This window comes from Pimephales promelas, chromosome 14, assembly GCF_988280905.1.
Source record: "Pimephales promelas chromosome 14, fPimPro1.hap1.1, whole genome shotgun sequence".
NCBI lineage: Eukaryota > Metazoa > Chordata > Actinopteri > Cypriniformes > Leuciscidae > Pimephales > Pimephales promelas.
Window position 1 is genome coordinate 17,890,482 of NC_142782.1, and position 27,277 is coordinate 17,917,758.

Here is a 27,277-nt window from a genome sequence, read left to right on the forward strand (position 1 = left end):
CATGGACACTCCTTGAGTCAGGACACAATAGGATCTATTATCTCGATATGCATATAAAGCTTTCCAGCCTGCGTGGCAATTTCCATAAACTCTGTATTGAAATCACTAGACATGCCAGCATAATGAGTTAGTATGTTTGTGAGAGGCATTGTAAGCTAAGTCTGCTCTAGGTAGCATTATTCTGCTTTGGCAGATTGTGTTTCAGGTAGTAATAGACTGTATAATTGTCTGAGGTTGTCATCACTGTCTGTATTCATTTTACAGTTGTATGAGCAGATTGTTAAGAAGATACAAAAGTATCTTCCCTGGCTCTAAAGCCGCCTGCTAGAGCCAAATTCATTCTTTCTCTCTGCGCATTTTACACTCCGTAATAGCACCATACTTGGCTGTGCAGCTCATGAAAAGTGTTTTGGGATTCATTGGCCGTGAATCCCGGTGTGAAACAATCCAGATGCTAAATAAAACTTAAAAGTTAACCACATATCATCAAATGCCTGAATCAATCATGTATGTTTTGCTCGTCCCTTAGTAATCTGTCTGATGTTGTTGAGTTCCGGATGGCAGGTGTTAACACTTCCATTCTCAGTCATCCCAGTTGTTCGTGCACTCTGGAAAGCCCCTGATGGGAAAACCATATCCCTTGAGATAGCACCCGGCAGCCCCACTATCACATGTGAAGTCACACCTCTGGAATGTTTCTCTGCCACTGGCCAGGCCGCAGTCTCAACACCCTTCAAGCTGTTTGCTTGAAGACATGCATTTTTTTTTTCCTATAGCCGGCTATAAATGCAGACAGCCCATGAAATTAAAGGCCTCAAACCACTTTAAATGTGCATAATTGTGGAAATTTGTATTTTTAATGTTCCATCCATCATTGTGCAGACATCAGAATCTAGGAATATTACTATGATTATCAATAAACATTTTCAAAAAAGGTTATTTGTAATTTGTTTTCAAATAGGTGCATAGACTTTATACTGAGTAGGTGTCCGTATATTTCAGTATACTTCCAATCAGTATACTGAGTAGGCGGAAAAATGAAGCCTACCCGGAAGTGCGAAAAACTGCAATACATCGAAAATCCACTAGAGGCCGGTCCTAAAATTGAGCAAATATACCTCATATTAAAATGTCCGTATTCACAGCATAAATTCATATGTTTACAGTTTGGTCCCATGGAATTTTACTGTATTTTTCTATAGGTTCTGAGTGCCTGACAACTGTGAGGGGGGTGAATTTTTTTCTAACTCATTAGTTTAGATCGTATTTAGATGCTGATAGCGGCACCGAGTGGAATTTGATGTCTCGGCCATGATCTGACACAACACATCATACCACCTCTGTATCCTTTCTGAACATTTGTATTTTGTATTTCTCAAGATTTTCTAATATGGCGCCGCCCATACCCCCATAAACAGCCTCAAAACTGTTCTTCAGAAAGTCTATGGGTGACTTCAGAGACGCTTTGTCCATATTTTTTTACAGTCTATGGATAAAACAAGTAATATGCAACTGGTCATGCGATCTCAACATAGCAGCCTCCATGAGGTCGTCCCTTCCTAAAACCTTTTTATTGCATGTTAGATCTCGTTATTTTAGGTAAACTTAAAAAAATGTTTTGTTTTTTTTTGTTTTTGTTTTTTACAATTTTAGAAATATACTGTAGTTCATTGTTAGTCAACCATTTTATTAAGAAACTTACATGAGTCTTTATATCATCTCAGTGCATGTGATTTGAAAAATGTTTTTAAGAGCATTTTTCATTTTGGAGTGAAAGTTATTTTCGTTCAATATGTAGATATGTAGGCCTAATGCTAGATAAGGTTTGCTAGTACAATTGTAACAGGGTTTAGTTTAGCCGGCGAACGTTCAACAAGTTTAATAATAAATAAACAAATACAAAATTAAAGTAAAAGTCAGCAGCCCCTCATGGACAACACACAAAACAGAACATAAAATCACAACGTTCATGGCCTGTTCCTCTCTTCACTGTCGTCGCTCCTCCTTTATGCCTCTGCTCTTCCGTGAGATATGTTAGACCGGTGCATCTCACAGGTGTCGTTCATTATCACTTGCGCCGCTCTCATGTCCCTGTCCCTCGGCCTCGTCCTGCTCGCCACAATATTATTTCAGCAACACTACAAGACAGTGAATTAGTAGGTTTCAATTGTTGCTTTGCACAGTGCGCGATATTTTATCTACATTATCTACGGCTAGAGTTTTGACACAGAGTCAGCTCTGTCTAATTCTTTCTTTTTCACTTGTTTATCGTCGTCATTTTGTTTTATGGGCAGGTGCCACTCGAGAAATTGGCAGTTTAGGTTGTTTCTTCTCCATTAGCACAGCTGCAGCACACCGGCAATCTTGAGTTTGTTTTGAATTACGGTGCGTTGTGCAAGAGAGGGGTGTGATCAGCGCGTACACAAGCGTGAATGACACTGCTAAGACACTCCTCCTGGCTCTGATTGGTTGTTTCTGACCGGGAGTTGTGTATTTCTGCAAATGGCACTAGGACCACTGGGAGGAGCCAGAGGAGCTTGATTTTTTTCACAGATTATCTGTCTCATAGTCTACTGTTAGGACATAATGACATTTTTAATAAATATGTAAAAAATATATATATTTCTTTACAAAAGTTACCTACTGTAGCTTTAATGCAATAAACATCATGAACTATTTTTGTATAGCAGTTGTTAAAGAGTTAGTTCACACAAAAAATGAAAATCCTCTTAGTAATTTCCCAACCTCTTGTTGTTCCAAACCCTGTAAAACTTTCGTACATCTTCGAAACACAAATTAAGATATTTTTTATTAAACTAAGAGCTGGATCACTCCTTCAGGTTTCAATTTTAATTGAATCCTGCCGGCCCAGAAAGTTAGTAAAAACATTGTTAAAATAGTCCAGGTTACTACAGTGGCTCAACCTTATCAAGTGACGAAAATACTTTTTTATGCGCAAAAAAAAAAAAAAAAAAAAAAAACTTTATTCACCTATTCGTTTTCTTCTGTTTGGGCCTCTGAGTGAGTTCATGTAGTGTAACAGTGCAGCGCTACGTCTGAATGTAGGCTCACTATTGGCCGACACTGGTCATGAGTGTGATGCTGGCCAATAGTGAGCACAAATCGTTGAATAAAGTAGTCAGTTTACTTTTTTGAGCACAAAAAGTATTCTCGTCACTTGATAAACTTAAGGTTGAGCCACTGTAGTCACTTGGACTATTTTAACAATGTTTTTACTAACTTTCTGGGCCGACAGGTTTCAGTTACAATAGAAACCTGGAGGAGTGAGACAGCTCTCAGATTTAATCAAAAATATCTTAATATGTGTTCCGAAGATGGAACTAAAGTCTTTCAGGATTGAAACAAAATGAGGGTGAGTAATTGCTGACAGAATTTTCATTTTTGGGTGAACTATCCCTTTAATCTTGGTTAATTTATAAATGTTCATATTTTTCATGGTTAGATAATGCTTGTTCAAAATACATTAACTACTGCTAATTTAAATGAAAACGTAAAAGCTACAGAAAACTTAGAATAACTTCACTCAGAATAAATCTACCCTCTGAATGGTTTCTTTTACATGATGCTTTTATTTACTGCATCTGGCACCACTACTTCGGTGAACTTTGTTTTTCTGAGCATAATACTGACTTTTTATAATCAAAATTTTGTCCATTCATATCCCTTGGGTATTTCGTAAGTTGATGTTTTGCAAGTAACAAGCAAATTAGTTCTTACATTGCATTATTGAGTTGAACTAAGTCAAGTCTGCTCATTGTCATGTTCATTATTCTAGTTTTCCACACAGCCTGGTTCTCCTCAGGGTTTTGAGGATGGAGATGAGGCTTGTCTATACTGACTTGAATGATACTTGGCTGCTGAAGCAGCAAAAAAAAAAAAAAACAGCTGGCATTTGTGATGTTACCTGCCTTCTACTAACCGTTACTAAAACTTTGTGCTTTTTCTAATGTCAACACTTATGCAAAAGATATAATTGAAGTTATACAATATGTTCTTAGAGCAGAATGAACAATCACTAGAATTGTTTAAGGCATCATGATATTAAGAAATGTCTTTGGCTTAAGAAGTTTCTTCTTATGTTGATGGCACAAGAAAAAAAAAAAAAAACATTTTAGCCCAATCTGACAAGACTTCCTTTTTTTGCAATGTAACCCTGCTAGTTATTATCGACAAATCGACCCTCAACTGGTTTATAGGTACTCAACTTATGCACCACGTACTAATGTGATCATTATGAGCACATTAAAGCAGTTTTGGTCAATCAAATCCAGCTGCTTTAAAATGCGGTGACATTCATATATGTAGAACGTTGTGGTGTATTTTGTTATGGAAAATTGCCTCATATGTCGTAGCTGCATGTAACATTATTTTAGTATTATTTGTATATTTAATTAGCTTTTCTTTTTGTATTTTTACGTTTCATTTAAATTTAAGTTTGTTTTATTAATATTAGTTATTTTTATTAGTTTTCTTTTTTTACAATTTCAATTTTAGTTGTATTACTTTTAGTACTCTAACTTATTTTAAGCAACATGGCAAATTTTAAAATTCTCTTGTAGTTTTTTTTTTTTAAGTTTAAGTTACTCATCTAATATTTTATTTTTATTATAGGATTATTTCAATTAATGGAAACAATTTTTTAATAGTTTTATTTAACAACAACAAAGCTGGTTTAAAGAGCATATTATGTATTTTTACACTGTCTGGCATATTCAAACAGCACTGCATTATTGATTTTCAATTAATTTATTTATTATTATCATGTCATTTGTTAAAAATATATAGTCAAAGATCTTGACTGAGCTTCCAGCCTCATCAGTGTCCTAAATGCTTTTGATATTTATAGACCAAAATTCGTGGCTGTCCCATTTGAGTATCCACTGTGGTTAACTCGCATGTGATCATATTTACTTATTATTAGTAATACGTCACAGGTGAACCCTATCAATCATTGATCATCTGAGATATGTCAGAATTTATTTTAATCACCAATATATCTGTTGTGATATTTTCAGTGAAACATTTCCTGAGCCATTGTGATTTATACCACCTCTATCACTCTCTCTCTCTCTCTCTCTCTGTGTGAAAGTTTCACTGTGCCCTTAAATTCTTGGCTCGAGAAATGCATGTGAGTGTTATATTTCAAAGAGCATAAACCCTGTAGTCTGTAAATGTCTTGTAATGGTCCCTGGTTTTAGGAGACTCAGTGCTACGACACACTCCCTGTTCTATCATTATTGGATGGCTGCTCCGTGACCGAATTCCACGGCTGTTCAATGATGCACATCCTGATTTGACTGAGTTAGACACCTACCTGGGTCAACATATAAATATTATCAACATTCCTGTTTGAAAATATAATCCTATCCCTACCCCTAAACTCTACCCATAAGTTATCCCTAAATTCAGAAAAACTAGTCAAGTTTCCTTTCATGCTGCAAATTCTGTACTGGTTTCTTTAAATTTGGTTGTGAGTTTTGAAAAGTTACTTCAGGTATAAAATAAGATTACCAATCTCGTTTTTAGCACTCCAAGCCTGACTGATAACTGTGAAACGTTTTCTTCTACCACGTTCTGTCTTTCTCTTAATGGAGCTTAACCTGGTTCTTTGGAAACCAGCCACTGGAACACTCGTTTCCAGGAAGTCTTATTCACTCTTATTCATTGTGTCCCAAAAAATCTTAAAAGCCTAGAATAGATCTGACTGAAGACACGTATATAATTATTTGTAATTAGAATATGGTTTATGCCAAATAGCTGTATTTTTCCCCCATTTTGTCAAACCAGCATAATATATTTCCACTTTTTATATCAAGTAATTTTACTAAATATAAAATCTTAATGACAGTGACTGAATCAGTAACTAGCTACTAAAACGTATGGACAAGAAAACTGATATTTTGTCCTTGCTGACTTGAAAAAATTTAAGTTTAAAAATGACTTCTACCTCAAAAATGTTTAACATTTTGTTTACAGTATTTGCTTTATTTTGAGCACATTTTTTGACTGTATTTCACATTTAAATAATTTCTTTCTATTTTCTTTAATATATTTTTAGAGAATTATTTCTCTCTCTCTGTGTATGTAACATCATATGAAGAGTTCAGATGCAAAAGCCTCTAAGTGCCATTTGAAATTTTCTTCTAAAATGATCATTTTTATCAAGCTTGTATATGTAAGTTCAGTAATTTTACTTAAATGGCAATGAAGATTACCTATTAATGTCATTTAAGTGAAATTACTGAACTTAAATATACAAGCTTGATAAAAATGGTCCTTTTAGAAGAAAATTTCAAATGGCATTTAGAGGCTTTTGCATCTGAACTCTTCATATAATTGACCAATTGCAGCTGAGCTCATTCACTTTCATTAAGGGTAGTTTTTTTGCTGTTGTAATTGAATCCAGTAAGAAGTCACTGGAGGTCAATGAGCTACAGTATACTCACAGGAAGTTTGTCAGGGTCAATCTCTGACCTCCCTGACCAACATGCAAACTCGACACATGCTTTAGGCTATTTCTGTGACTTTAATGCCAATTTTAGTGTTTGCTATACTTCCAGATCATTTATTGGTCCCGCAGATTTTTTTTTTTTTTTTTTTTTTTTTTTTGCCAATCGAGTGAACCACTGATTTTATTGCCCATTCATAAAGAGAGACATTTACTTCATCCCTGAATAAATCAGTCACTTAAACGAATCAAATGAATCAATTACTTAATCACTTAGATATACTGCTACCTTCTGGCAGTTTTTTTTTTTTTCCTTAATTTTTCCATATTAATACATTAAAGCATTAAAACATTAAAGGTACTGTATAGTTCACCCAAAAATGAAAATTCTGTCATCATTTACTCACCCTCATGGCTGTTGAAGCTTAAAAGACTTAAATGACTTTAAATTAACTTTTGGGGGTGATTAATTTGATTAATTAATCAGTAAAAAACAGTAATAAGCCGCATTTCCACCGCAGGAACTAGATTAATTAGATTAATTAATCACTACGTCGTATAATTTTGAAATTTGTAAAAGCTTGACAGCCCTAATATTTATAGACATTGCCATTAAAAAGTTTGGGGTCGGTAATATTGATGTTTTTGAAAGAAGTCTCTTTACTGTACCTCACAGATGTTGCATTTCTTTGAATAAAAACAGTAATAAGCCACGTTTCCACCGCATGAACTTTCCCTAGGAACTCTGCAGAAACCAGGGTCTAAATGAAGTTCTGGGTAAATATTTCCCCATCCGAAAGTCCCTGCTGGCAAGTTCCGAAACTTTCAGCGGTGGGACTTGGGTGCTGAACAAGCTGATTGGTTGAGTTCATGCCACATTTTGATTGGTTGACTCCATGCAGCACTTTATTTCAATCACTATTTTTTTTTTTTTTTTTATCTGTTGCGGTGTGTGCAGTAACAGTTTTTTTTACTATTCGTATCAACAAACAAGTTTTAAAAATATGACCGATGGACCGACAACGAGGTTCAGGCTTTATTAAGCTTATATTCAGAGAATGAAATTGCGTGTTGACCTATGCCAGCGGACTATTTTCCTATATATATGTGTGTGTGTGTGTGTGTGTGTGTGTGTGTATACTATATACTGTATATACTGTATATATACAGTATATCAATGTATTGTATCAGTGTATTTCAACATATTCATTTAATTGAAAACGGAGCTTTTGAACAGCATTTGTTTTCAATAGAAATATTTTGTAACATTATAAATGTCATTTTTATATATCAATTTAATGTATCCTTGCTGAAAATTAAAACTTATTTATTCATTTTATTTAATCTTACTGATCCTAAACTTTTGAATGATAATAGTATTCCAGTAGTATTCCATATAAGGTTAACCCTGCATTTTTTTTTTTTTTTTGGTTTTTGTTTTGTTTTTTCAAGTGAAATCATAGTTTCATGCTAATATAGGCTACACATCAGATCTGAGCAGTAATACGAGCTATCAACCACAGAAGATCTGTTTATTCAAGCTCAGGACCAGGTGTCAAAACTATCCACTTCTGGCCATTTGAGAAGAACATTGACCATATTTTACAATTACAGAGAACAAGTGTGGCATCTGGTTTAACAATAGAGTGGGAGAGAAGTTGTTGTGGGGCTATACTGAAAGTTTTTAGCTGCCGATTCACTTTACTGAGCTAACTTATCCTGCTTTCTTCACTCACTGAGAACCACTCTCACCTTCCTGTAATTTAAGTTTAGCCACAGATAGTCTTTAAAGGCTTGGCGTGAGAAAGCAGACTCATCCCACTGACTGTGTAAAGTACATCTTCACTCTTCAGTTTCGACTAACTGCACTCATTAACAGACTCGTAACCTCTACCTGCTTATTAGCAAGCTGCTTCATGAATCCTTTAGAGGAAACAGAACTCCAGCAAGCAAGCAAGAACATTCAGTCAATAGCTCCAGGCCACTCTTTTCAGGCCAGACACTGCATGCCATTTAGTTTTGTCCACGTTACCTGACAATTACCAGTGTTCATGAGAGTCCTGGAGAGAGTTCTCTCTGAACTAAATGTGTAGATGTGGTAAAAGAGTGGAAAATGGAAAGCCTTGAAGTTTCACAACACTGAGTTCAGCGCCCTGATGTGTGGATAGTATGTGGATTTTTTTATATGTTTTAGAAGTTTGTTTTAAACCCATCTTTAAAGGATACTTCACCCCCCAAAAAATAATCAATTACAGTACTTCTTATAATCCATTCCATGAAGCGCAAAAGGTAGTAACCGATGGCCCATTCAGAGGTTTGGGGCGGTCAGATTTTTACCCTGGTTTTCAGTGTCACATGATCCTTCAGAAATCGTTCAAATATGCTGATTTGGGGCATTTCTCATTATTATCAATATTGAAAATATTTTTGCTGCCTAATATTTTTGGAAACCATAATAAATGTTTTAGGATTCTTTTAAGAATGGAATGTTCAAAAGTACAGCATGTATTTGAAATAGAGGTATTGTAATATAAATATTAACAGTATGATATATCATTTATAACTTAAATAAATGTAAAGTATTATTTTCATTAAAAAGTTGTATTGACCCCAGACTTTTGAATAAGTAACTGTAAATAGGAACTGTCAGCATAAAAGTGTCATAAAAGTCCATACAAATCATGCACTATACATTATATATATATATATATATATATATATATATATATATATATATATATATTCCACCTGCATGGGGAAAAAAAGTGACCAAGACATCAAAAGTGACCAACCAAAGTTTTCTGAATTTCACCTTTTGAGTTACAATTGAAAGAGAAAACATTAATTATGAATAAAACAATCTCCCTCTATAAACACGTTTTCTTCTCTGTTTACATTAGGAATATACCTGTTTGATATGACCTACATTGACTCCGCCTACCCTGCTTCTGACAGCATCATCGAGACTGAGCAAAGAACCAATCAGATGAACAATCTACTGCGCATCATCTCCGACCTACAGGTGTCCTGTAACTATGGTACGTTGCTAATAAAAAACTTTAATTTTCTTATTACATTATTATTTTGCAAGTACCATTTACTTTTTTTTAAAATTTCATCTTCCATAGTTTTAGCAGGTTATTGAATTATGTTAATGCTGCTACTGCTGTTGATTATTGTTTCTGCAGAGCAAGTATGTACTTGCTACAGCTAACAGCTGCTGTTAGAATGTAAGATATGTCGCTGCTGCATAAATAGTCATACATAAATCCTGTAGCAAATAGGCAGGTGGAGCTGGGGGAGGTGGGAGGGGGTGTGGTTTCAGAGGAACTCTGAAGGACTGCAGGACAAGCTTACTACAAACAATGAACCTGACTGGGTTCAGAAATGTTGAGCAAGCAATCTCATTGGCTGCAGGATCAGCAGAGGCAGATTTCATGTAAAGGACTTATCAGTCAGCACCCTCTAGAGTTGTATGATTGAACTAGAAATAAACATGAACATGATTGATCGAAATAAAAAAGGAAAGCAAACATATATGAACCTGCACACAGTCTATGTGCTGATGGCAGATAATTTACATTTCATCTCCACATTTATTCACACCACAGATCATTTGGTCATGTTACCACACGTGCAGAAGTATTTGATGTCTGTGCGCTACATCGAGGAGCTTCAGAAGTTTGTGGAGGATGACAATTACACGTAAGTTACCTAAACACATTGTAATGCTCAGTAGCATTTATTCAGATGAATTGGTTGTTTTGGGTGATTTTTGCTTTGCGTTCTGCCCTGCAATTTATTGCATTTCTTAAATGTTTATGCCAGCTTTCACTTTAAACTACCCACATCTGGAAGACGCCCGTGAATCAAGACCCTCCCTTGTTTTAACAATTCATTTTACCCAGCTGCCTATAGTATTTATTAAAACATGTGCTATCTGTGGACTTTAAGCCTTCTTGGTTTGGCTGCATGGCCCAAAGGCCGACCAAGCACCTAATTTTCCCGGCCACAGGCGCACCAGCTTGGCATGACTTTATGCTACAATATAATCCCTATTTCCTTTACATTATGTACAATTTATTTTCCTTGCACGGTCTTATTTAATATGGTTTTCTGAAATGAAAAATGTGCCATACACATTAGGTGATGTATGACAAAATAAATGTTGTGAAAAAAATATTGTAAAAGTACCATTTTAGAAATGCTTCAATGTTACATGCTACATGTGTTATGCATTATGCATACATGTGGCTTTCTGCCTCTACAAAGACAAGCATAGCATTGATGTTTTCATCATTATTAAGTGACTTTTCCCTGTTTCCTCCGGTAGTTCTCTTTAGACCTACTGTGTGGTCCTGTCTGTCTGTCTTGCACAAAGGGCAGGTGGTTTTATTGCGGTCCAATTTCTTGCTGTCTAGACACTTTTAAACCCAACATTGGGAATTGCAAAATTCTGGATGCCCATATTTCCACTGTTTCCATGTGGATGTGTTAGTTACTTTCCAGTTAGGTGTTGACTCTTTCAAGCTGGGTGTCAAAGTTTATATATGTATACAATATGTATATGTGTGTGTTTATGCCGACTGGCTTAAACCTAAATTAAACTGATAGTTTGGCATCTGCTGTTTTTGTAATTATTGACACATTGATGTTTCCCATAAATAAAGTCTATGTATGTACATTTCATGACCTCTAAACTGTGAAAGGCCAAAATCACCATTTTAAGGGGGGAAACAGATTTCACGTTTATTTTTAATTAAGATAATAGTCTAATAAATACTATTTTAATTTTTTCTTTTATATCTACATAGAGGGTATGTGGCTTTTACAAATGTCCAGATATGGTTTTACAGGTCCATTTTCAACTGGCCCTAGAATGAAATGGTCTGTATTTACCTTATTTGGAAGGGTCATGAATAGTAATGAGGAGTTCTGCTCTGATTGGCTGTTTCACTGCGGCCTCATTGTGTTCAAAGACAGCTGTGTTCCCTTACACAAGACGATAGGATCATCTGTTTGGCAGCCTACATCATTAGTACCCAAGGGCTGTGGTGCACTCAAGCGTGTAAAATAATCATACGTCAGATTTCAAAAATTAAAACATTTGAACAAATGGACTAACGTTAGATGCCTTGTCAAATAAATATAGCTTTAACTTATGTGGTGGAGAATGTGACGTTAGCTAGAAGGATCGAGTCAGCCAACATTATCTGTGAGCAACTACAGTATAGCCCCTGTTGATGAAATAGACGAAAATAAAATTATTTGGCGAAAGGGAATTTATATACATTCTACAGTATTATTTTGTAGATTTATATGACAACGCAGGCAAGAAATAATATCCTCAGTGTAAATACTTTGTCATACTATTTAGTTATGTATGCTCGTTACTTGGAGTTTGCTATTTGTTACTGTACTAGGATCTTGCGCTGGATCTAGATAAGACAGTGTAAATGATTGTTAATAAAATCACTAGTTTACCACTTGTAGAAGTATGCTTGATATTATCCCAGGTTAGAAAATAAGTCGGTGTTATGTGGAGATTTGCCTATTTTTCAGTGTTGTTTTTCAAAAACAATGGTGTTTGAGACTCACTGTATGTCATGTACATGTACTGAACTCTTGTTATTTAACTATGTCAAGATAAATTCAGTTTCAAATACTAGGGCACTTTTAACATATCTAATAGTAATTAACATGTTTTGTTTTTTAAGGGGACAGAAAGAACTGTACCATAATTGTGACAATGTAATATGTTTTATTTTAATATGAAAGACCTGACATTTGTATAATCTTGTGAGATATATATTCAAGATCTTCTTGAGTTGTTTCCTTAGAAGAAAGAAGGATTATTTTGCTTTGGTGTAATTTACCCTTACTGAATCATTTCTAGAGGCCCATTCTGACTGACGACAGTAATGAGTTAAAGCTGTTGGTCTGGTAAAGCTTTCAAGCACAAGTCCATATGAGAAAATGAAGAAAGACACCTTTTTGGCACAGTGACATAATTCACAAGTTTTTTCCATGCTTCGTTAAAAAAATTACTTGCCTGGCTTACTTCAGTATCAGATGAACCTTTTCAAGTGAAACTAAGCCATGCAGACACAAGTGTTTATATAGAGTCTGTGCCATATTAATGAGAAATACATGAAGTCATAAAGATGTAACACCAATGGAGACGCTATTTCAGGTGTAAATAAATAAGCTTTAAATTATTTGTTTTAAATTCTTTATCTGGTAATAGTGTGTCTGGTCAAAAGATCATTACAATAATGTATTGTACAAAAGACAACTCTGTTTTTACCCAAAGAGGTCCTGTTAATGAAAGTGTATTCATTGCACCATAATTAAGTGCATACTGTATATAAAGTGTAGACATTCAGACAGTCACTGGGCTCCATGTGAGTCCTCTGACAACACCAAAGGATACAGGGCCGCCAGAGGAGAATGGGTTTGGTGGAATAGAAGGGACTGCAGGGTAATAGTTGTGTTTGTGGGGAATGACATCATCGTCTGGCAGTCTGTGGGGTTGGAAAACCTCAGCGATCCAGGGTAACAGTCTTAAAACCATTAGCCTACACTTACAGCATGTCCTGCCATCTGGCACTGCTGTTACAGCGATCTCAATGGAGCTGGCTATAAAGAGGTCATTTTCAGAAATGTGTTAAATTTTGCCTAAAAAGTGTTTGTTTGTTTTTTTTCATTACTTTCTAAAACACGCATGAACTTTGAAAAAATGTATTTATCTCAAACCCAATGTACCCGAGCCAACAGATTTTTTTTTTTGTGTATGTGTATGTTTGTATTTATATATATATATACATACAGGGGTTGGACAATGAAACTGAAACACCTGGTTTTACAACACAATAATTTGTTAGTATGGTGAGGGCCTCATTTTGCATCCAAATACAGCACCAATTCATCTTGGGAATGACAGATAGAAGTCCTTCACAGTGACCAGAGGGATTATGAGCCGTTCCTCTTCCAGAACAGTGTCCAGGTCACTATATGATGCTGGTGGACTCGCTCCTCCAAAACACCTCAGGAATATTCAGATCTGGTGACTGTGCATGTTCAACGTCACTTTCATCTTCATCAAACCCTTCTGTCACAAGTCTTGCTGTGTGTGTTGGTGCATGATCATGCTGATACACGGTTTGAGCATCAGGTGCTCATGATCCTCCAGAAGGGTTTGGTAGTCCTCGGCAGTGTCGTGTCCATCAAATACAATCAGGATTGTCATGGTATTGGAGCTCAAACCATCACTGATCCACCCGTGCTTCACTCTGAAGATTGGCCGCCAGGCATATAGATGTGAAACCTCCAACATTGGCCAGTGTTTCAGTTTCATTGTCCAACCCTTGTACATAAATACAAACATATTTGTGTGTGTGTGTGTGTGTGTGTGCGTGTGTGTGCGTGTGTGTGTGTGTGTGTGTTTATGTTCACACTTGAGATTAGGGTTCAATTCTCACTATTAAGAGAGTATTATCTCACTATTATGTCTTTTGCCTCAATAAACTCCTAATTACTGCATATTAATAGTTAGTAACGTAGTTGTTAAATTTAGGTATTGGGTAGGACTAAGGGAAGTAGAATATGGTCATGCAAAATAAGGCAATAATATGTGATTTATAGTTACTAAAAACAGCTAATATTCTAGTAATACTGCTATGCTTCAAAAACAATAGTCTGATATTTTCCCGTATCAGAGCATAATTGCTGAGCTTGAAAAGGACTTATTGTGTATAAGCATATGAAATACTGATGAAGACTGTATTAATGTTTCTGTAGTTTAAACCATATGGCCAAAAATTATATTTTATTGACTATAACCCTTTCACAACCCTTTTATACAGGCTATCGTTGAAGATTGAACCTGGGAACAGCTCACCTCGTCTGGTATCCTCCAAAGAAGACCTTGGAGGTAATTTGTTCAATCTACTCTTCTCAAAAACTCCTCTTTTTTTTCTGAGTTATGATCACCAGTGGAAAAATGGAGGATCGTCAGTAATTTGGTATTTCAGCTCTACCTGACTGGAGAGGTGTTGGTTTTCTGCTTGTCTGGAAATCATTGTTGGTTGGAGGGATTCTGAAGATGTGTGTGTTGGAGGGACAATAAAAGAGTAAGACCCATGTAACCTAGCATTCATGAACCTACATCATCCCACAGACGCTTGTTTAAAAAGAGCGACTTTTCTTCAATTCTCCCACGAGCTTATTATTTTCTGCGTGGCAGATTAAAACCACCTGCCTTTTGTAGAGTGGCTCTGAAGGAGCCGTCTTTCTGGATCATGGTGGCCTTTGGTAAATTTCAGATAGACCTTTGTAGGTTAAAGTTAAATCTTGACTTAAAATGCATAAGCTTTTTCTCTTTTCAGTCGTGCATGAAGTTTAAAACCCAATGTGGTATCAAAGACTACCGGTACATAAACAGATTTAAACAGATAAATCAGTAAAATCGATTTGTGCCTGGCAAAGGCACATGTTTATTTCTTTTATTTCACAATTTTGTGAGTTATTACTGTATAACTTGGTTAGTTTGTGTAGTTAATAATGAAAATAGGTAAAATATAAAAATAGTGCCCCCCGTTCATCATAACAGGAATGATGTTGTGTTCCACATCCATTGTGCAAGTATTTTTATACCCTTAATCACACAAATTTCACTCATGGAGGAACACAGTACTGAGTAGAAATATGTTTAAAAAGACTTTTTGGTCCTTGTACGTCAAGACAAGAAACTTAAGTTACTGAAGAGTTTGAATGAGATCACGGTGTAAGTCAGTTCCTCTCAAGAGAGGATGAGCAATTAGGATGTTTCCTGTTTTACATTGAGCATTTTATGGTTGTAACAGCTGTGCTGCCACACTGGCCAAACTCGTGGAGAAATCTAGGTTGAGAATGGATATGGAAAGAATATGTTTTTTTTTTTTTTTTTTTTTTTTATCAAGCAGCATTGTCAAAATCAAGATTTTTTTTTTTTTTTAATTCAGGGATGTCAAGTTTTTTTTTTTTACGTTTTTTTACACAAACTCACTCGTTCAACTTTTTTGTTACAGTATATAGCTTGAGAAATTGTTTCTAAAAGTAAGCATGCAATTTAAGAGGAGACGTTTCCAAGTTGCATTATTTGTGATGATTTATTGAAATTATTTTATGTAGTTATATATTATATGTTAATTATTAATTATTAGGGTTGAATTCCAATCTGAAGTGAGTATCCCTATGCCCTACAGAGCCCTTGAAGTGGAGGGAGCAGGGACCTTGTGTGTCATTATGAAGTTGTTTGGAACGCACTTGGTGAAAGTAGCAATGAAATACATTTCCTCATTAGCTTCACATGGAACGTTACTATGACAAAACTAGTCAGCGACAACATCTGATTATCGCTGTTAATATGATACAAATAAGTGCAAATACATTTATAATGAAGTTTTTTAAATGTGTACGTGTGTGTCCATAGTTGGCTTTGGGAAACACACCCCTGCTCTTAATTTTAGAAGTTAAACATTAACCTTAAACATATTTCTTATCTATTAAACTTAATATGAAATGCATGGTGAAAATGTGCATAATATGTCACATCAAAACTAAACAGTTTGAATTATTCTGTTTTATTCAATTATTCAAGAACTCCCTGTGCATTAATGCAGCCTAGCATGGATAAGAGCAGGGAGAGCAGGAAAAAAAAAAAAAACCTCAGGGTAAACAGAACAGAACCAACACGAATGTATTGCAGATACTGTATCATTAATGTTAATATTTTCATGTACAACATAATTCATCAGGGAATCAAAATACCAAATCCTGACTGACGAGAGGATGAGCTGGGGATGGAGGAGGGTAATTTGCTCCTGAGAAACGCGATACCTGCTGATAATACTGAAGGAGCTTATATATGTATACAATGATAGGCAACATATTCATTTTAGTATACGTGGATAAACTGAGACTCCCGCTACGCTTGATTATTATCCATTGCCACTCTTGAGAAGTCTCTGTTGGCCACTATGCTTTCCTGGCCTATATATCTAGTGTTTGTAAGGCCTTTAATGATTCACTCCCTACTGACATCACTTAGCTTGTCTCTTCTGATTGCTAGTTGGGAAGAAATCCCATTTTCATTTAGGTAAAGGGTCTTCTTACCCATTATGAGACCTATTAATGTACTATAAAAGACGGAAGGGGATGTCATGATTAATATTATACTCCTAATACTCAAAAGCCATTTACAAAATGTCCACACATCCTACTCTGGTTTGACTTAACTGTGGAAAAAGGCCTGTAAACATTACTGCAGGGAACATTTTCACTGACTGACTTATTTTTGCTACTTCAGAGGGACATTCTTGTTTATCAGGCCAGCTTTGAGAAACTGAGCCGTCCTCTTTGACATGAAGTGGAACTACTTTCCAATGTTTTATTCCTGTTGACTTTCTAAGGGCCATATCTTTTCTAATTATCCACACTCTTTAATTGGTGCTCAGTAAGCATTTTGTGGTGGTTTGTTTTGAACAGAACAGGAACAGACTTTACAAATGCAGCTACAATCTAGTGATCTATGTTTCAATGTAGCTTCAATGTTTTAACAAGTAAGGAGACATTTAAGACCTTGATATGGAGTGTGTGTGCAAATGTTCGTGTGTGCAGACGTGCGTGCGTGCGTGTCTGTGTGTGTGTTCAGGACAGGTATGCCCTACATTATGGGAACAAAATTACCCCAAAAGGATGGCAATGCCGACAACTTTGATCTTGTGAGGAAATGTTTTGGTTCTCATGAGGAAAACAGCTTATAAATCACAATGAAATGATGAAAATGCAGAACATTTTCTGTGATGGGTAGGTTTATGGTTATGGGATAGTATTTACAGTTTGTACAGTATAAAAATCATTATGTCTATTCACTGTAAAAAAATATTGATGGTTTAACTTAAAAAAGTAAGTAACCTGGTTGCCTTAAAATTTTAAGTTCATTGAACTGGAAAAAGTGAGTTAATACAATGAAGGAGAATGATTTAATCATCAGAAACTCAAAATTCTATGTTATCTTAACTAAATAAATTATTTAAGTTGATTTGACAAAAGAAAAAATGTTGTGATTAAAAAAATATTGTTGGTTTAACTTAAAAAAAGTAAGCAACCTGGTTGCCTTAAAATTTTAAGTTCATTGAACTGGAAAAAGGGAGCTAATACAATGAAGGAGAATGATTTAATCATCAGAAACTCAAAATGCTATGTTATCAGAACTAATTAAATTATTTAAGTTGATTTGACAAAAGAAAAAATGTTGTGATTACTACACTGTAAAAAAATATTATTGGTTTAACATAAAAAAGTAAGTAACCTGGGTTGCCTTAAAATTTTAAGTTGATTGAACTGGAAAAAGTGAGTTAATTCAAAGAAGGAGATTAATTTAATCATCAGAAACTCAAAATAATAAGTTATCTCAACTAAATAAATTATTCTAAAGTTGATTTGACAAAAGAAAATATGTTGTGAAAATATTTTTTTACAGTGTGGAAAGTCCCCTTAAAACATGAACACGTGTGTGTGTGTGTGCATGTGTGTGTACAGGTCCATCAGAAGTGTATAACCTTAGTCGGTATAACCGACGACCAACCTGTCCTGATACATCAGTGGTTGCCCACCTCCCAACACCACCCCCTGCCCGACACAGAAAGAGCCACAGTCTGGGAAATAAGTAAGTGTCACAGTACATTGTGTGAAAAGTTAATCAATCACAACACAAGGAAATCAAATAAATAAAAAAACATACAACTTTGCTCCAAAATGGAGATAAAAGCAGTTGCCTTTAACCTTTTTAAAATGTAGCATAGTTTTAAAAAGAGTATTTATTACAGGAATGATAATATATGTGTAATTGTGAAATTAATGCAATGTTTTCAGACACAATGAAATAAGAATGTATTATATTTTAAATTGATAAATGCAATTAGCTGCACCATAGTGTTATGCTTATCTTTATATATATTTTCACAGTTCTATTTTATTTGAAAACATGGTTTAAGTTTACTAATGAACTGTTAAGTAAACTAAATTATGATTTAATTTAATTTCTATTCAAACTTGCATTTTAGTGATTTTCGGGTATGTTAATTTTAAATGTAACATTGAATAACACTACAGTTGAACTTATAATCAAGTACCTTGCTTGTGTTTTAGTATGTTAGTCAACACATCAAAATAAGTGTATTTTTTAAAGAATTACAAAAGAGTAAAACAATGATTTTGAAGAATTTTAAAGTAAAACTTTTAATGTGACATTTTTTTTCAGTGCACTTTTTTAACGGTTACTTAAGTGTATTAAGAAACAAAGTCATAAAAGTGTACTCTCTTCAAGTACACTTTAGTGGACATTTCATTCATTAGTATTATATTATCTGCAAGTTCACATTCAATACAACTGCACAGCTTTTTCACGAGGGAGCACATTTCTTAATCTGACTGCCTCTCTCTGTTTCACTTCACCCGTCACAGTATGATGTGCCAGTTTGGTGTAGTGGAGAGTAAAAGTGCGACATTCCCTGCAAAAGAAAAGGCTCGACACCTACTGGATGACAGCTTCTTAGAGTCTCACAGTCCTGTCAGAAACCACACACATGATTCAGTATTTACCAACGGCATCTCACTGGGTACTGCAGTTTATTTCTATTGTACACAATCTCAGTCTTTGTTCCACTAACACAGGATTAGTGCAAGGATGTCTGTGTCCTAATTTAGGAGTAACATCAAATATTGCTGCTGTGTTGGAAATGTGTTTGTATTTTATTTTTCACCACTAGATGGGAGTGGTGTTCAAGATTTTGTGCAGTGGGTTTTTGCCTTTTGAAAACTTAACATTCATTTATTCTTAAAGACCTGTCATCTTCATTGTGGATTTTTTCTGTTACCACCTTTCATTAATTTATTACAAGAAAAAAAAGAGAATATGTTTGTTTTTCTTGACATTAATCTTTTCTCTGTCCATCTGTAGGCAGTAGAGAGAGCTCTTTTAGTGATGAATTATCAAGTACTGTTGAGAGGTAAGACTAATTACACATCATTATTATTCATTAGAATAGAATATAGATTGCAATTGGTGTTTTCTATTTTGTCTTGTGTGTGTGTGTGTGTGTGTGTGTGTGTGTGTATTTTGTCCTTTTTCCCTCTACACATTTTCAGTTCTACACATTTGCGTTTTTACGTAGCAATGTTCACTGTCAACATGTTTGTTATTTATCTGTGACTGTTTTCTTAATACAAATGAAAAACACATCCCTCCTTCTGATCACTTTCAGAGGCCGTATGTATGCAACACTTGGTCCAAACTGGCGAGTCCCGATCTGTAACTCTCCTAGAAGCAGAAGTTATATTTATAGGTAGGTATGTGTGTCCATAAAGCACACAACTCAAATTTATACTATTGCCTTTTTTCCAATTTATTTGCATATCCTTATTACATCATGCTTGGGGAAACCAAGAGGTAAATATTAGGGCTGGGCGGTATAGCGGTATATATTACCGCGGTAGAAAATGTCAACCATAACAGATTTTTTTTTAATTCCGTGTATAGACCCCTTTTGCAGCGGCGTCACAATTACGTCACAGCATTAACTGGAAGCAAAACAAATGGACAGCTGGAGGCGGATAATAATTTACAAAAACTAGCACAGATTCGGCTACATAATGAGGAACTTAAATTATTATTATTATTATTATTATTAAATGTCATCCTGTTGTTCGGTGAAATAATCAATTAAAAATGAATATACTGTATCTGGAATTTTTATTTATAGAAAATATTCACATCATTAAAATTGCACCGTATGTCACTCTTTACATTGTCATCTTCTCGGCGCTGGCTAGGCAGAACTGCGGATCATACACATAAGTCTTGTACGTGACCATTCATCACAGAGTTAAAGGCATCTAAGGATTTGTATGCCCTCAGTTTCTCTTTACAGTACACTCGGTTACTCTATCGAATAGGTGTAGAAGTCAGGCCACTCAGCCGGAGGTATAGCTTTAATCCTGTCAGATCGTCCATCCATTGACAGCATGTACAGTACGGGTCAGCCAATCTGTATTACTAATATCCTTTAAAATTAAAAGTAACTAATTTTATTATGAATAGAATAGTTCAATATAATATATTCAAATATTATAAACTGATTGATGAAGTAAAGCAATAACATGAGATTGAAAAATTATTCAGCAACACTTAATTTAAAGTTTGATTGCACCTTTGAGTTGTATTTAATATCAATCAGTTTGGGGCAGTTCATCTAAAAGTTGATGAGTGTGTTTTGTTTACTATATTTAGCTATGAAAATAGTTTACCAAATAAATAGTTTACCAAATAAAAGAAAAATCAAACAAGATGAAGTACTTTTTATTTCTAAATTATTTGGATTTATTTATTAATAGTGCAAAATGCCCGTGGGGGAGTGGCCAGCAGCTAGAGCGGAAAAAGCCAATGTGTACTTTTTTTAGCGATATATTTAGTGATATCTTTTGCATTTGTAATCCAAACAACGTCAAACTCGGCACTGCACTCACTCGTGCCCTTAGCAAGACACTTGTCAAGTTTGAGATCCATCAGACTAACGGTTCGAGAGTTATGCGATTAAAAGACAGACACACACAGACAGACGTTCCTGTAATTTATAGATAGAAGATACACAGACCCTTTTGTCGATTTTTTTTTTTTTTTTGTTGTCGAGAATAACTACATATATAAATAACTATATTGTGAAATATATCGTTACCGTGAAATAAAATTAGTCATATGGTGAAATAGAATTTTGGTTATACCGCCCACCCAAAGTAAATATGATCCTCTAACTTCCTCATCAGCACCCCAGGGTCCGTATCCAGCTATGAATGCAGTTCTTTGAGCAGCATAACCATTGAAGGACCCCTCCGGAGAAAGACACTTATGAAGGAGGGTAAAAAGCCAACTGTAAGTGTGCAGTCAAATTTATCTGTCAAATTTCAAACATTAAACATGACTAGGTATTTTTATCAGGTACGTTAGCTGGCATGCTTCTTGTGTGTGTTATGTGTAGGTAAGGCGCTGTCCAAATGTCTCTTATAAGCACACTCAATGTTTTGCAAAATCTGAATGAGCCTATTTAAACCATGATAACAGTAAATACTTCAAAATCTTGACATGAAAGAAGGAAACCGGGACTGCAGTTTGAAACTGAAACACTTTCAACATAATGTTCAACATCTATATTTACAATAAGTCTTTGGGTAGACTATGCTGTCATTTGCCAGATTTAATGTCCAAGAAAATATGACCCTTATTGGGTTAAATTTTAAGGATGCAGTGATCATACCTGTCCAGAAAGTTTTGATGAAATGAGGCAAAAAAAAGTTGCATTTTACATCAAAAAGACAAGGCACAAGTACTTGCAAGTACAGTACAAAACTTACTGTAATACTTTGATTCAGAAAGTATGCATTCAATTGATCAAAAGTGACAGTAAAGACTTTAACATTGTTAATAAAGATTTCTAATCCTGACAAAAATGCATCACGGTTTCCTCAATAATATTAAGTGGCACATCTATTTTCAAAATTGATGGTAATAATAATACATGTATCTTGAGCACCAAATCAGCATATTAGAATGATTTCTGAAGGATCATGTAACACTGACTGTATACTGGAGTAATGATGCTGAAAATACAGCTTTGCCATTAAAGGAATACATCACATTTTAAATTAAAATAAAATAAAAAGTAATTACTAAAATATAAACATTTCACAAAATGTGAAATTTCACAATGTTACTGTTTTACTGCATTTTTCAATCAAATAAAAGCAGGCATGGTGACTGTAATGTATATTCTTGGCTCGGGTACTTGTGAATCCACGTCTTTGGAAAATGCTTGAACTAGACTTAAGAAATCTAAGTTTAAATGGGTCTCTCTTGGTTATTAGTAAATTAATAAAGGAATAAAGATGGATATACGGTCAATAAAATAGTCATGTCTGTTAGAGTTAATAGAGGAGCACTTAATCTGTCTCTTAAGTTGATTTGAAGTTGACTCTTGTTTTCTTTACGCCAGCTCTCATCCTGGAAGCGCTACTGGATTGTCTTATCCAGCTCCATTCTCATCTATTTTGGTTCTAAAGCTCTAAGAGCAAATGAGCGAAGACATGTAAGTGATTAATTATTACTTCAATCCAGTGAGAAAACAGAGTTCAATTCAATTCAGTTTAATTCACATTTATGTGTATAGCGCTTTTTAAAATACATATTGTTTCAAAGCAGCTTTACAGAAAATGCATGCATCTACATTACAATTTAGAGAGATATGTTATTAAGGCTATGTCCACACTAATAGGTTTTCGTTTGAAAACTTATATTTTTCTCTCCGGTTTGGCCTTCCGTCCACAAACGAAACGAAATTAAAATGTATCCGGATTAATGTGGACATAGACTTAGAGCTTTACTTACTGTATGTTTTATTATTATTGTACAGTATTATTTACTGGCATCTAAGCCATTATTTAGACTTTACATTGTCAAATAATTTATATGTAGCCTATTATCATGCTAATTAAAACAATTTCATTATTTTATCCAAACTTATTTAATTAATTTGGGAAGGGGTTTGTCTGTTTGACTCGACCAATGGCAGACGGAGAAGTTTGAAAGCAGTTGTTATTTTATTCACACACTTCAGCTTTAAGAACGCAATTTAGATCAATTATTTTCATCCTAACTGCATTCAAGGAATTATCAGTGTTGCTTTTTCAAATTTAAACTTAAATGAAGTTTACATTTAAATTGACTTCTTTGCGTAACCTCTTTGTAATTGTGGCTTTTTATCTCAAGTATAAATCCAGGCCATGTAAAAAGATCACGCTGACAGGTTGGATTGTGGCGCTGCCAGAAAACCCTGAACATCCAAATATTTTCCAGCTCACTGATCCTGAAAGAGGTACTAAATATATATTACTTGTGGCTTAAAGGGATAGTTCCCTTTCGTTAGGAAACTCCTACATCTTGGAGTTTTCCAACGAATTGGGATCACGCTAGGGAGACCATTTGGCTTCGAGTGAATTAAAACGAGCCAATGAAATTTGGCATGCAGGACTTACATTCCACGCCCCACCTGCCAGTGCCATGCCATTTGACGGCCATGATCACTGTTTCACGTGTCTGGGCTTAAAGGGGTCATATAATGCCATTTTTGTACAAGTTACTATGAATGTTTCGGGTCTAAATGAAAACTTTGTAATATAGTACATTTTGTAAACATTACATTAACCTTGTGTACCTTCAGTTTGCATTTGAGAGTCAGGCATATCAGTACAACGGAACCCTAACCCTTTGCCTTGGCCCTATCGCCCCGTGTCTTCATGAAAGTCATGGAGGCAGCCATTGTTCCCACGACGACTCTCGACGACTGGCTGATAATAGCTCACTCGCGAGATCTGTTGTGCGATCAGAGGGACTTGGTGCTTCGGCACCTCAGCCGACAAGAGTAAACTCTGCCCCACGCAGAGGATCTCTTATCTCGGTATGGAGTTGGACTCGGTCAGTCAGATTGATGCCTCAGTTCTTTTCGAGGCAGGTCAGAGGTAGAGCCCCCTCTACAAGGCCGCCTCTATGCTTTGAAGTGAAACCTGTTCGTCGAATGGTCTTCTTCCCGCCAGAAAAATCCCCGAACTTGCCCGATCAGAGTCTTGCTTTCCTTCTAGCAAGGTGGGTTGGAGTGAAGGCTGTCTCCCTTTTCACCCTCAATGTTGTCGCAATAGTCGCTGATCACAATGCAGTAGTCATAAGGAAAGCATGACCTGGTCATCAGATTCCTTAAGGGTGCTAGGAGGCCAAATCACATTGTCCTGAAACCCTGGTTCGGATATGTGCCCAAGGTTCCTTTACATTTGTAGATCAGATAGCGAACCTGCAAGTTGTAAACTCCTCCGATGAAACGTCTCCGTTCCCTACTCAGGGAACGAGGGTTATCATTCGTAACCGAGATGTTCGTCCAAAAATTCTGTCAGTAATTACTCAACCTCATGTTGTTCCAAACCTGTAAGACTTTTGTTCATCCTTGGAACAGAAATTAAGATATTTTGATTAAATCTTAGAGCTGGATCACTCCTCCATAGGCTTTTATGGGATTGAAACTTTCCGGCCCAGAAAAGTTATTAAAGACATTGTTAAAAGTGACTACAGTGGCTTAACCTTAAGTTTATCAAGCGACGAGAATACTTTGAGCGCAAAAAAAAACATAAATTTATTCAACTATTGATTTTCTTCTCTGTGGGCCTTGAGTGAGTTCACATAGTGTAACAGTGCAGCGTTACTATGTTGTATGTCACACGTAGGCTCACTATTGGCCAACACTGATCATGTGTGTGATGCATGTGACGTACAACACAGAAGCGCTGCGATGTTACACTACGTAAACTAATTCGAGGCCCACAGAGAAAAAAAAAAGAATAGTTGAATAGTATTTTTTTTTTTTTTTGCAGACACTTTGTTGAATGCTGTGGTGGGATTTCCTTGTGTCATATTCAGCTAGTTGCAACACCACCATATTTTATTTAACTAGCCTTTGGTGAGGTAACCTTCACAGCAATCATACACCGAATATACACAAAAGTGATGAATAATCTCCCACGAAAGAAATGAGACATTGCTACAATAAAATGTATTCAAGAAATGACTTTTGACTCTATAAATGGCAGATTTGCAATGTCACACAACTTCATTTGATAAACTCAAGTTGCAAGTTCATTTGTTTTAATCTGTGGTTTCAGGGAATGTTTACAAGTTCCAGACTGGATCACGTTTCTCTGCGATCATCTGGCACAGACATCTAGCTGAGGCTTGCAGGAGTACAAGACCGCAGGTAAGTGTGTTCTTGTATTAAAATATAGATTTTTATTTTTATACAGGTTCTCGTATTTAGAAAAAAAAAGTTGTGTAATTAACAAGCAATTCATTTCAAAGAATATCACATTGTTTTCCACAGATACCAGCAAACCTTATGTCCTTTGAATAGCTGCTTTTTGGAAAATGGTAAACAAACGAGTGGACCAGACCTAATGGAGAAAGACATTAGAGTAGAAGAGTTTGTGTGAAGGTCATGTTCATGGTAAGACTAAAAGGCCTAACATATTCAGAAATGTGGCTGCTGTATCTGGTGGAAAAAGTCCAAAATGCATTCAAACATTGTTGACACAGCTGTATCGAGAGGATGGTCTTGTCTCGTGTAACCTAAGGTTCAATTTGTTAATGTCAGTTAATGCATTAGGTTTCATAAATAAACAATAAACAATAATTTTGATAGCATCTAAGTTATTGTTTGTTTATAAATTTACTATTCATTGTTAATTCATTTTCTTCATAATACAATTTATTTTTATTTATACAATAATGTATGATTGCTGTTAACAAATTGAAACCTTATTGTTATTTTTACCTGAAAAACCTAAGGTACACGTGAAATGTTGTAAATTACATGTATAAAATAACTTTGTCTAATAGATGTCTTCATGTGATTAAGTGCCAAAATTATGACTTTGTATTGTTAAATCTTGTAGAATTATGTTCCATTCATGTTAGATTAGATTTTAGAGTAAAAGTGACATCCCTGGACAATGAGCATAGGAACATAAATTGTCTACTACATACAGTACATCAAATATTAATGACAGAAAAGGAAATAAAAAAATAGATGCACTGTAGAGACATCACAGTTGTCTCGTTTTCCTGAGGATAAAATAAAGATTTGTTTAAAGTGCCCCTATTATGCTATTTTAAGGTTTCTAATTTTGTTTTGGAGGTCTCCTGGATTAAGGTTTACATGAATCAAAGGTTTAACTTTCTCATGTATACATTGCGCATCACCTTATTTCTCAAAGATTGTATAATTTTTTTTTTTTTTTTTTTTTTTTTTTAAGATTTCTTTTTACCAACCCCTGCTTTCTGGCCCAGTCTGTTCTGATTGGTCTACCACTTACAGCACCAGTCAGAAACAAAATGCCTATTATCATATCTGAAAAGCTGTGGAGGCTTCCTCATTAACAAACAGCTGTATTAAACTACATGAAAGGTAATATTTGAAAAATATTAGGGGCAATTTAATATTTACCAGCACATTATTATTTTTTTAGATATAATAGACATAATGTTGTAAAATAAAGTCCTGGAAGACTGAAGTGAAGCAACTGTTCTGATCAGAGCAGATGATGGGTTTAATGCTGGATAATGTATCCTCTGGGGAAACCACAATGATGTTTTGAGTGGTTGTTCAGTATTCACATTATCTAAAATGTCAGTGTATTATTATTTTTGGTTATTTCTTTCTATAAATGGAATACATCTAAAGACGTGTATAAATTGTAAAGTTCTTTGCAAAGTCTAGTATTTTGCACTGTCACAAATTTTTATAAGGCGCAGGAATGAAACTTATTCATCCTTAAATGTGAAAATAAGGCACTGAATATGAAGTGTAGAATGCTTTGTATACTGCAAATGGCAAAAGAAGATTATATTTTGTTTGATATCCTGTAATATCTCTGGAAAATGCATGGATGGTTTGAACTAGCTCACAGGTTTTTGTGTCACTTCAGTATCAGTATACATGTGCAAACACATTATTGAGACATGCCATCTACATGACAGCTCAAAAACTGTGAATCACTTATCTTGAAAAAGTTGAATCAGGCTTTAATTCTTTACACGGTATCATTGGCTAACCACGAGAGCCAGAGATGCACAGTGTGATAAAGACAATAGATGGAATGCTGCTCCCACAGCTTTTG

At 35.2% G+C, this 27,277-nt stretch overlaps 1 protein-coding gene across 1 annotated transcript in view; it reads left to right on the forward strand.

Moving 5' to 3' along the window:
* Nucleotides 1–26,253, forward strand: part of ralgps1 (Ral GEF with PH domain and SH3 binding motif 1) — a 117,127-nt gene extending 90,874 nt beyond the window's left edge. The window contains exons 10-21 of the mRNA XM_039680991.2: nt 9,370–9,507; nt 10,081–10,174; nt 14,335–14,402; nt 18,053–18,179; nt 18,977–19,131; nt 19,473–19,521; nt 19,777–19,857; nt 21,335–21,440; nt 22,558–22,650; nt 23,331–23,436; nt 25,268–25,359; nt 25,483–26,253. Coding sequence (XP_039536925.2) covers nt 9,370–9,507; nt 10,081–10,174; nt 14,335–14,402; nt 18,053–18,179; nt 18,977–19,131; nt 19,473–19,521; nt 19,777–19,857; nt 21,335–21,440; nt 22,558–22,650; nt 23,331–23,436; nt 25,268–25,359; nt 25,483–25,512 — 1,139 coding nt within the window. The 3' untranslated portion in view covers nt 25,513–26,253. The remainder of the gene's footprint in view (nt 1–9,369; nt 9,508–10,080; nt 10,175–14,334; nt 14,403–18,052; nt 18,180–18,976; nt 19,132–19,472; nt 19,522–19,776; nt 19,858–21,334; nt 21,441–22,557; nt 22,651–23,330; nt 23,437–25,267; nt 25,360–25,482) is intronic.
* The last annotated feature ends 1,024 nt before the right edge of the window (nt 26,254–27,277 follow it).